At 36.9% G+C, this 12,777-nt stretch overlaps 1 protein-coding gene across 1 annotated transcript in view; it reads left to right on the top strand.

Moving 5' to 3' along the window:
* The window catches only part of gfra4a (GDNF family receptor alpha 4a), a 127,744-nt gene extending 124,088 nt beyond the window's left edge, over positions 1 to 3,656 (top strand). Inside the window, exon 8 of the mRNA XM_023430366.1 lies at positions 1,849 to 3,656. Coding sequence (XP_023286134.1) covers positions 1,849 to 2,004 — 156 coding nt within the window. The 3' untranslated portion in view covers positions 2,005 to 3,656. The remainder of the gene's footprint in view (positions 1 to 1,848) is intronic.
* Positions 3,657 to 12,777: the final 9,121 nt, after the last annotated feature.

Raw genomic sequence — 12,777 nt, 5'->3', positions numbered from 1 at the left:
TTTTCATACGGAGCAGCAGCAAAGAAAAACGGGTAGAAACCCTGAACAGAACCAGACTCATGGTGGGCAACAACAATAACAATAATAGGATAAGTAATAGGACCAATAATAACAAGACTAATAATAATGATTGTAGCAGTGGGTGTTGAGCAGGATCACGGAGCATTAGGTGGTTTGCGATCACAGATCCAGACTCTGCAGCACCAGAGGCAGAAATACCTGCAGACGGCGAGACGAGGAAACACAGAACTACAGGGGAGAGAAGAAGCCGAGTTAATTAATAGGATATGAATTCAGTTATCTGTTGTTTTGCAGGAGCACGATTCAAACCTTCACTAGTAAAGTGAGAATAAAACTGTGTAAAAAAATGATGCCAATGATAGAATCTAAAAACAGATTAATATCTTAGTTGCTTTTTCTATTACACAGGTAAAGTTCATACAAGTATAGATTATATAACCCACGAGTCTGAAGATGCCAGAAACACTTTCCTGTGTTCCTCCACAAATGAAGGTCAATGAGCTCGTGGAATACGAAAACAAACATCATACTAAGCTCTTCCAGTTGTAAACATACATTAAAAATTTACCAGCATTATAGAAAGTAGGTTCACATCACAATGAAGTCCTCTTAATTAGGGACATTAGATAATCAGTCCCATGTTACACAGTGTAGTCTATAAACTTCAATACTTAATCAACAAGACAGGAATAAATGTATTTCCAGTATCGATTCTGTTTTTATGTGTGAACGGCTCATTGGTTTAAATTTGTATTTGAACCAGAAAGAGTTCCTGACTTGCTCTGATTGGTGGGTTTCTCCCAGATGTTGAGTCTACAGTCTTTATGTGAATGATGTAGTTTTGTTATGAAGCTGTTGGGACACATTTTATATTACAAATTGAAATCTAAAATGTTTGTCCTATGTCCAAATTCAAATAGCTAACATTTTATTATGGTCTCAGTATCTTTTTGTAGTAAATTTTTACATTATTTAATAAATTATATTTCTGCTAAGATCGCTGCCCACAGGCCACTAGAAATCCTTCAAAGTTAAATCTTTCAAGTTTTCATCATCCTGCATGTTGCTGATCACTCACTGTACTCCTCAGCTTCACACAGGCCTGACGTTAACATCCATCTCAGGTGATCCGATCACAAGCGGACAACTCTGAGTTCAGGTGTGAACGCTGCCACGACGCATTAGAGATCTGATCACTCAGAAAACGTTGGGAGGCGGTCTGGGCCAAACTCTTTTAGCAGCGTGAACCCGAATGGTTTCATGATGAACTGAAAATATTTGACTATTTCAAATGGATAAAACCTCATTTCATTATAGAGCTGTGAGAAGCGTATTGGTTTGCTCAATCTCTCCGTGCACCGCTCTCTCTCTCTCTCTCTCTCTCACTCCCTCTGAGACACTTGCGACACACACACACACACACACCTGTTGGATCGGCTAAAAACAAACGGGGAGAGCGGGGAGGTGAGATCCGATCACAAGTGGTCACTCCACGTATTTGTGAACTAATATGTTTAGAGTTAAAGAAGTTGTGGTGTGAAGATGGAGAGAAAAGAAGGGAATAATTTAAAGATGGAGCTCGACTGATTGAAGAGTTCATCCTGAATATGTTCACTGTAAAAAAAACAAAAAAACAACTGTCTGTGAAATTGCGTCTGGCTGATAAGTGGCAATGTCCTCACCTTCACTCGTCTTGTTTTTCAACTGTGGATGTGGAAAATTTGGTCTTTAAACCCACATACGAGCTCAGCTCTCAGTTTTCTCTCCACTGATGAATGTTGAATCTGGAGGCAGGTAACTAACGACAGCACATCTGTTTTCTTTTAGGTAAACGAGAACGACAGATTGTGGGACGACGAGGGAGACTCCACTCTTCCGTCTCCGGGCCTGTCGGACCGCGGAGCCGAGCCCGTCCGCCTGTCTCTGTTTCTGGGCGTGGGCTGGCTGCTGCCCGCCCTGCTGCTGCTGCTGCTCTCCAACTAACAGGAGGCCGCGAACACCTGGCCTCCACGGACAAAACTCCAGACCTGGGGGGGAGGGTGGGGGCGAGAGAGAGAAGGGCCATTTCTATGTGTCAAATGACGGTGGGGGAAAGGGTGGACTCTGTCCTGCCCCGCTCCCCCCTCTCCCCCCTCTCCCTCTCTGTCACAAAAATCACACTTAATCTCTTTTTGTGAATCATGACTCAGAGCAGATGTTTTGTGCCGTGCAGCCCACGCCCTGGAGGAGACCGGACTGGAGAGGGTGCCGCCACCGCACCACAAGGGGGGGGGGCCAGGACCAGGAAGTACACACCTCATTTCTCGCTTCACGCCTGCCCAAATACAAACTGTAAGAAAACGACACACACGCAGACTTCGCTCCGAAAATAACGTCCAAGCTACAGGGCAAAGGGCCGCTGGGTTCAGAAGGTGTACAGTGAAGAGACACTGAAGATACAGTGCAGGAAATCTATGAAAATATATATATATATATATATAAAAAAAACAAAAAAAAAATTTTGTCCTTGAACATTCCTTGATGTAAAAGAAAATATTAAATGTTAAGACTTTTCTCTCAGATGAGCTGTGATGAAGTGTTACATGAGATTTAAGGTGGATGTGTGTGTGTCTCTCCGCACTCTGCTCATTCAGCTTTGCGCTTTATTTTGATGCAACATTTATTTTAAATCTAATTAGACATAATAATTTTACTACCCAAAAATGTTAGATGGAAGCACGTTGCTATTGAGTCACAATGAAATTCTGATTGTTTGTTGTTGTGTTTAAGCTGCTGGTTCGAAGAGTTAATTTCCAAATAAAAACTATATATAGAAAAAATTATAATTGAGATTTAACTTTCAGATGAGATTAAGAAGATCTCCCAAAGTCTGTAAATGTTTTATTTTAAACAAGGACCTACATTACTTATTAGCCTTCAGTGTGTTGTAATTTGTTTTCATTTTAACGCTATGAATCATTTCAGATGAGTAGATGCCACTTTTTTGCGAATGGCGGATACCTGACTTTGGAAAGGCACTCTTCGTATATTCATTCATGAAGCTTTAAGTGTGAAGGCCTGACAGATGTTTGGGTCTGTTCCTCCTCAGAAATGTAAAAAAAAAAAAAAATTCATTTGGTTTTGGTGAAGCAACAAGAGATGGACACAAGTGTCTATTTTTTAAATGTATGTGGACTTTGCCGCAGAGAAAACAGATATTTATCCACAAGTTTGTGACCGATCATGCTTTCACCGTCGCAGGAGGAAGGCGGTGACCCGCGTCGGCTCGCCACCCGCCGGGACTCTTTCCCCTCAATGTGGCACGTCAAAGGATTTACAATATGTACTGTAAGAAGCACAGCTCTGCTCCGTGGAGCGGACGTGTCTGGGAGAAAGGGGTCAAATGTCTAGTAAGGGACCGAGGTTGATTCACGAGGAAAGCGTCATCTTCAGTCCTGCCGTTCAGTTCTCTGCAGAAACATCCACTTGTTTAACAGCATTTTTTTAATGACACAACAGATGCTGGTTTGCCCGAGCTACAAGCAGACCTGATGAAACACGTTGTAGTTCATGTTGGACCTAACAAAGCTAACACACTATAAGCTCATCATATTGTCATGACAACACAAGATGATGTTGGATTGAAAAAAAATAACTGTCTTTGCCTCCTCAGTGACGCCCGTGTAGATCTGAAAGGCCCTGAATGTTCCTCTTCCGACATGAAAGGCCGTGTTAAAGGGCCAGGTCACTTCACAATCTTTTCTCTACGTACCTCCGATGATGTCTATACATGCAGATAGTTTAGTTGTATTCGCCCAGGTTTTTGAGATATCGCTCTCTGAGGTTGCTGTCGCCGTCCACTCACAAAGAAGATGAATGAAAGTCTTATTTGTACTGCTCACAACATTAAAAAGCACTTTTCTTTTGGACCACATTCTCACAGTCTCACTCTCTGACGTGTCTGTCGTGTTGAGGCTTGTATTACTTTCTCAGAATCTCGGTTTCAGACAAAGCCTGACTTTCTGTTGAATCACATGATCATTTTGTTTTGAGTTTCAGGTCATACATGAGTGGAAAGGGCTTTTACTGCCCATCTAACTGCCACATACTGTTTTCCTGCCGTTTCTTGGTATTATTTCTCACACACAGGTTATTAGGTGCATTATATATAGTGTTAACTGGCCGACTCTCTGTGGTTTTGTCCTTCAGACTTTTGACCCAGTGTTAATATGAAAACATTGACTAGTGCAGCTTTAATAAACTACATATGATGTATTGTATTGTATAAAACAAATGCATTGCCGCAGCACACCAAGCCTGGAGATTACGATAACTTCCGAGGATTTATCATTGTTTACAGTAGTGGAACATTATGGGACTTTAACGGTAATATTTCTTCTATAGCAGCAACATGTTATTATATGCATTTAGGATTATAGGATTTCATACTGCAGGATTTCTCCCGGTGCTCCCAATGGCCAGTCTGACTGTGACAGACAGCTCCACTGTCAATGTGTTTATGAGAGAGGGAAGGAGGGGCTGAGCGAATCAATGCGCCGCACACAGCTCTACAATTAAGCAACGGTGGAAAACACTACATTAGGAATCTTTTGTGTTATTATAAGAAGTCTGAAAATATTTTGTTGGTTCATTATAAAAATGGCAGATCGCCACAGTCTAGATAATCAATATGAAACACTGGGAATTGATGCTTTACACCATTTATACCCCGCGGGCACACATGTGGCCGCTAATGTCACTAGACGTTGATATTTGGTTGAATGTCAGTTGTGACGTCACATGACTGAACAACCAATGTCTGGAGAACGTCTAATGCCGACGTCAGTTTGCGTGACAACAGCTGACGATTGTGTTGTTAAGTAAAAACAATCCGGCGTCCTCTGAACGTCTTATGACAACGCCTTCTTGACGTAGGATGCACAAATATAAATACTGACATTCTAGTTGTGAGGTGTGGTGAACAAAACCTAAACGTCACAATGTCAATTAGACGTCAACCCATTTCCAACTAAGAGTTAACATCTGTTGGACATCAGGGTTGTTAGTCCGATGTCTTTCTGACGTTACATTGAAGTCCAGTGCCAGCTGGGTGCCTGTCTGTTTTACTCAGTTGGCGACAAACTTGTCTCGAAGAGTTGCTAAAAAACTGTCGACACTGAGGCCTGTGGATTAACCAGAGTAACTGGGACATTACTAATGGAAAGACTTGTATCTATATTGTTTTACGGTGGCAGCAGTTTAAAATCCGATATCTCCGAGCTTGGGCACTTAAATCAAATCTCTCTGCATGGCTAGATACAGTGCCTCGAGATATAAATGAGGAAATATTTTTTATGATTTTTGGTGAACTAACCCTTTAAAATTTCAAATAAAAGTCACCAAAACTGCAGTTATGTAGTTTCCCGGTGATAAGAGTGTCTGAGTGAAACCTCTGGTCTTCACAAAGCCTCTGTCTCTCATCATGATGTGTTAGCGGCCGAGCTCCGTTGCCCCGTTTTGATTCGTCCTGTGATTTCTCAGTCAGCAGGCGTCGCACCGCGTCCTCTGGCGCCATGAGGTGACTGACCAACCTGCTCGTCTGCGCCGGCAGAACCCCAGATGTGACACGTGTCACTTCCTGCAAATAAAGACGACACTGTAAATGGAGGTGAATTGTGACCAGCGTTCTCGTGCAGAGGGGCAGGACTTTTTTTCACCTGTCTAGAAATTTTTGGTCCCTGGACAGGATGCTTCTCTTGACCCCCGTGCAGACTCATCTAATTTCAGCATCACCTCTCTGTATTTCAGGGGAAGTACACAACCTGTTTCCTCCCTCTAGCAGCGCCCCTGGCATTGAGTATAAAATCCATTTTTCATTACACACGGGGTGTGATTTGTAAAGATGTTATAGTATAGTGTATATACTACACAGTGTATACCATATATATCATGTCTATAACATTCATACATTAGATATATATATAATAATAAAAAGGATTTTAACCCACATTTTGCTTTTGATATGTCAGAGAAAATCACAGAGGCTGATTCTGACTTCAAAACTTTACAAAGCACAACTTTGAGCACAAACTTGTGCATGAGAAACTTTAATAAATGAGACCCCTGGTGTAAACAAACCAAGAGGAAATTTGTGTTTCTTCTAGGCTACTGTATACCTTAAGGCTAAGGTGCAAGGGCGCATTTGTGAGGCAGCTGAGGTGAAGCAAAATAAGGCTAAATGTGGAAGACAGTGTCATTTCAAAGCTGCAAAATGATCAAAAATGTTCCTGATGTAATTTTAAAACCTCACTGCGTCATTGTCTCATGCACATTGCTTGTTTTGGCTCAGGAGGCGGTCGTCCATTTACAAAGTGAGACTCCAGCTGCCTGTGTGCCACCTGTGCTTTGCATATGGCGGCTGTAATTGGTGCCAGTCTCCATGTTTTGGGTCATCAGCTATGTGGGACAGACCTCCTGCTGTCCCACATACTGTAGCTGTTGAGTCCACGGCTGCTGCTGCTGCTGCTGCTGCTGCTGCTGCTGCAGGCTGATGAAAGACTAACACTCTGACCACTAACGGGAAGGTGAGTAAAGTCTGAGGTGTGGGGTTGTAAACATCTGTAACAAGGTTTCTTAACCTCTCCTGACGTGTGGCAGCTCCCCAAAAGTCCCTAAACTCTTCTCTCCATCAATTTAAGATTCACCAAGTCTCAACAGCACAGAGGCAGCTCCACATCAACTATATAAATAAAGAGAAACATTAAAACTCTTCTTCATCTTAGAAATTCTCAGGCGACACTGTCGTGTCTTTTAATAAACAGTGTAACGCTAGACACCAACAAAATGTAAAAGTTATACATTTATAACTTTATTTGTTTCTGTGCAGTTAGAGGTTTGTTTAAATCATAAAGTGTATAAAACTGGTCATTATTTGCAGTTGGAGTGGATAGGGAAACAAATGCATATTTTTCCATCTTGTATGTACAGTAATAGTGAATATACTTACTGACAGAAATGGTCAAACAAAGTTATGATTTGACCTTTAAAACTAACAAGATGGCATGAAGAGAATCAAGCGTTTTCATTACTTTGCAACAAATACAACAGATATGAAATACGCCAAGTGAAACTCAACACACAGGGTCAATCAGCAGCAAACGTAATCATATTTCTGCACTGTCCACTGGGGCCTCTTCTACCACATTAAATTCAAGGTAAATATATCATTATACTTACAAACAAGACCGTGACTGATGTGAGCAGCTTGGAGTTACACACAGCACAGCACACAATCCGTTATATTATGGACTGCATAGATTTTTGTGTTATGTTCGCTCACCTTGTTATTATACATGTCTGTTGTTTTTGGCCTTCAGCGTCCTTTGTGCTCTTTAAAAGACATGGAGTGAAGTCAACTGTGGAGGAACAAGCAGCGACATCCTCCGTGAGGCTCAGGGAGCGAGAGCTAGCTGCAGAACTGACCGTCATCGTGTAAAAAGAAAGGACAAGGAATGAATTTTTCTGACTTGTTTTCACTGCAGGAAGAAAAACAGTCTGAAAGGATGATGACGAGACAACAAAACACTCAGTGTAGGTAAGGCTGCACAAGCTGATAAGGTGATATTATCAAAACAATTCCAATTTCCGACCCATGGCTCTCGAGCGGACCAGTATCAGTCTGGTTCTGGATCAGGAAAAATAACAGCTACTTTACAAAATATTGGCAAATATACCATGAAATTTGATAGAAATACTCAACACTTGCCACATGTCACATGATAACAACAGGTGATGCATTTGCACACAAGTGAGAGCAGCTGGTGTAATTATCATAACAGCCTTGTGGAGCTCATTTACACTGATGAAAAAGGCAGAACGCGAGTGGTTCTGGGGGGGAACAGCACTGAAATGTCAGAACAGAGGAAGAGGTTGGAAACTATGCTGGATTGTGAGAAACTTTCTCCAGATAGCAACACAGCAAAGCTGACAATCAGGATACTTTAATAATAAAACATCTTAAGTGTCATTACCTTCTGACATTTACTCTGAGAAATTGCTGCCTCATGTCTGCACAAGTGAATTCCTTTCAGAATATGTAGAAATTGCTGAAATGCCCATGTATTTATATAAATTCCTTATTAATAGCTTTGTTGATATTAATAAGGGGGGAAAAAATGAGCAGTGCATTGCGTCAGCACATACTCAGAGTTGTCGGCTATCTCTAGCTGCAGATTTGAGTTTGGTGGTTTTACAAACACTGACATTACTTACACCAACTAGACGGAAAATGAAAATTTGACAGAATTTGATTAACTGCTCTTTTAAGGCAGGTTTGACTGTAGGGTTCACACTCAGCCACCCTGAAGCTCACTTTGTTAATTATTTTTTTACGAGGTGCAGTCTGGAGTGAACTTTTACCACACACACAGTACAGCAGATGATTAGGGTAAGGTTTTTAATTAAAGTCAAATGTCAAACCAAAACACTGGTCTGAACTTAAAAGTTAAGCAGAGGCTGAATTACTATTGTCATTGAAATTACATAATAAACTTTGACATCAATTTATTAAGACAAGATCTTAGCCATAAAAAAGGTGATTAAAGCTATTTAGCAGTGGTCATAAATTGGAGGCTCCTTAGCGGTGGAGGAGGAAGGATCCTTTACTCAAGAAAAACTGCTAATAGCAACATTTAAAAAAATTCCACAAGTTGCAAAAGTCCTGCTGTGTTAAATGTTACTTATGTAAAACTGTAACTATGATTGGGAAAATGTATTAAAAGTAAAAGTAGTCAATGCAGAAAAACGACCCCAGTAACTGTTATTACATCTTATAAATCTCATTCATAAATGGAAAAACAAACTTTTACTGTTGTAGTTGAGTAATTTTTAATCATTTTGTGTAAGACTGCAACTACTTCATGTTCTCATTGGGGATTAATAAGCAGATTACATAGTGTTTTCTCATTTGACTTACTGATTGGTTTGTAAAATATTATGAAAATAATTAGAAATGCCAATCAAAATTACCCCGAGCCAAAAGTAACATCTTAACGAAGGTTTGGTTTGTCCAACCAATAGTCCAGACTTCAAAATGATTGAAATAAATAATGCATATGTGCATTAAAAGGGCATAAACAGTAACAATGTGCTGCTATGCATTCTTTTTAAATATTTTTCCGATCTTTTCAAGCACTAGAATCTATTTAGGCCAAACCTTAATAACAGCTACAAACACAACAAAGCTTTTAGTGTGAAAATCCAATGCTGCACCTGGAGAATTTCCGCCACTCAAACGTTTGTAGGCTACAAGAAAAATGAAAACACAGATGAATGTTTAAAATACAAACTTACTAGTAGGAAAAATAGTTGGAAATCTTTTTAGCAACTTTTAAGGTTGGAGAAAAACTAAATCAGGGAGACTTTTTTATGCTTTCCTATGCTATAACTTTTTTAGGACTTTTTATGCCTTATTATGCTATGACTTTTTTATGCCTTACTATGCTATGACTTTTTTATGAATTTTTGTGCCTTATTGTACTATGACTTTTTTTTTGCCTTACTATATTATGACTTTTTATGCCTTACTATACTATGACTTTTTTATGACTTTTTATGCCTTACTATGCTATGACTTTTTTATGCCTTATTATGCTATGACTTTTTTATGAATTTCTGTGCCTTATTATACTATTACTTTTTTTTGCCTTACTATAATATGACTTTTTATGACTTTTCAAGCCTTACTATATTATGACTTTTTATGCCTTACTATACTATGACTTTCTTATGACTTTTTATACCTTACTATACTATGACTTTTTATGCCTTACTATGCTATTACTTTTTTTATGACTTTTCATGCCTTACTATATTCGGATTTTTTATGCATTACTATACTATGACTTTTTTATGCCTTACTATGCTATGACTTTTTATAACTTTTTATGCCTTACTATACTATGACTTTTTATGCCTTGCTATGCTATTACTTTTTGCTATTACTTTTTCATGACATATTACACTTATTATACTATGACTTTTTATGACTTTTTTCAAGCCTTACTATATTATGACTTTTTATGCGTTACTATACTATGACTTTTTTATGACTTTTTATGCCTTACTATGCTATGACTTTTTTATGCCTTACTATACAATGACTTTTGATGGCTTACTATACTATGAAATTTTCATAACTTTTTATGCCTTACTTTTTTATGACTTTTTATGCCTCACTATACTATGACTTTTTCATGACTTTTTATGCCTTATTACACTATGACTTTTTTATAACTTTTTATGCCTTACTATACTATGACTTTTTTTTGCCTTATTATACTATGACTTTTTCATAACTTTTTATGCCTTACTATATTATGACTTTTTTTTGCCTTACTATACTATGACTTCTTTATGACTTTTCATGCCTTATTATATTATGACATTTTTTACAACTTTTTATGCCTTACTATACAATGACTTTTGATGCCTTATTATACTATGACTTTTTTCTGCCTTACTATGCTATGACTTTCTTATGACTTTTTATGCCTTACTATACTATGACTTTTTATGCCTTACTAAACTATGACTTTTTCGTAACTTTTTATGCTTTACTTTATTATGACTTTTTATGCCTCACTATACTATGACTTTTTCATGACTTTTTATGCCTTATTACACTATGACTTTTTTTATAACTTTTTATGCCTTACTATATCATGACTTTTTATGCCTTACTATACTATGACTTTTTCATGACTTTTTATGCCTTATTACACTATGACTTTTTATGCCCTACTATACTATGACTTTTTTATGACTTTTTATGCCTTTTTACACTATGACTTTTTAATGACTTTTTATGCCTTAGTATACTATGACTTTTTATGCCTTAGTGTACTATGACTTTTTATGCCTTACTATACTATGACTTTTTCATAACTTTTTATGCCTTACTTTATTATGACTTTTTATGCCTTACTATACTATGACTTTTTTCTGCCTTACTATGCTATGACTTTCTTATGACTTTTTATGCCTTACTATACTATGACTTTTTATGCCTTAGTATATTATGACTTTTTATGCCTTACTAAACTATGACTTTTTCGTAACTTTTTATGCTTTACTTTATTATGACTTTTTATGACTTTTTATGCCTTGCTATAATATGACTTTTTATGACTTACTATACTATGACTTTTTCATGACTTTTTTCGCCTTATTACACAATGACTTTTTTATGACTTTTTATGCCTTATTACACTATGACTTTTTCATGACTTTTTATACCTTATTACACTATGACTTTTTTATGACTTTTTATGCCTTGCTATACTATGACTTTTTATGCCTTAGTATACTATGACTTTTTTATGACTTTTTATGCCTTACTATACTATGACTTTTTCATAACTTTTTATGCCTTACTTTATTATGACTTTTTTTGTCTTACTATACTATGACTTTTTCATGACTTTTTATGCCTTATTACACTATGACTTTTTTATGACTTTTTATGCCTTGCTATACTATGACTTTTTCATAACTTTTTATGCCTTACTTTATTATGACTTTTTATGCCTTACTATACTATGACTTTTGTATGCCTTAGTATACTATAACTTTTCATGCCATACTATACTATGACTTTTTTATGACTTTTTATGCCTTGCTATACTATGACTTTTTATGCCTTACTATGCTATGACTTTCTTGTGACTTTTTATGCCTTACTATGCTATGACTTTCTAATGACTTTTCATGCCTTACTATACTATGACTTTCTAATGACTTTTTATGCCTTACTATACTATGACTTTTTATGACTTTTTATGCCTTTACTATGACTTTTTATGCCTTACTATACTATGACTTTTTCATGACTTTTTATGCCTTACTATATTATGACTTTTTATGCCTTACTATGCTATGACTTTTTTATGACTTTTTATGCATTACTATACTATGACTTTTTATGCCTTACTATACAATGACTTTTTATGCTTATGCTTACTATACTATGACTTACTATACTATGACTTTTTATGCCTTACTTTACTATGACTTTTTATGCCTTACTATACTATGACTTTTTCATGACTTTTTATGCCTTACTATACTATGACTTTTTTAGACTTTTTATGCCTTGCTATACTATGACTCTTTATGCCTTACTATACTATGACTTTTTCATGACTTTTTATGCCTTACTATACTATGACTTTTTATGCCTTACTATACTATGACTTTTTATGCCTTACTATACTATGCTGACTTTTTTATGACTTTTTATGCCTTGCTATACTATGACTTTTTATGTCTTAGTATACTATGACTTTTTTATGATTTTTTATGCCTTACTATACTATGTCTTTTTCATAACTTTTTTGCCTTACTTTATTATGACTTTTTTTGTCTTACTATACTATGACTTTTTTATGACTTTTTATGCCTTATTATATTATGACTTTTTATGTCTTTTTATGCTTTGCTTTTTTATGACTCTTTATGCCTTACTATACTATGACTTTTTCATGACTTTTATGCCTTATTACACTGACTTTTTTATGACTTTTTATGCCTTGCTATACTATGACTTTTTATGCCTTTCTATGCCTTACTTTTTTATGACTTTTTATGCCTTACTATACTATGACTTTTTCATGACTTTTTATGCCTTATTATATTATAACTTTTTTTTGCCTTACTATGCTTTGCTTTTTTATGACTTTTTATGCCTTATTATACTATGACTTTTTTATGACTATTTAT

Source organism: Seriola lalandi, unplaced genomic scaffold (assembly GCF_002814215.2).
Source record: "Seriola lalandi dorsalis isolate HSWRI2012SDOR001 ecotype SW California unplaced genomic scaffold, Sedor1 jcf7180002054902, whole genome shotgun sequence".
Taxonomy (NCBI): domain Eukaryota; kingdom Metazoa; phylum Chordata; class Actinopteri; order Carangiformes; family Carangidae; genus Seriola; species Seriola lalandi.
Note: the sequence above shows the minus strand (reverse complement) of the source record. Positions and strands in the feature narration are given on the sequence as shown.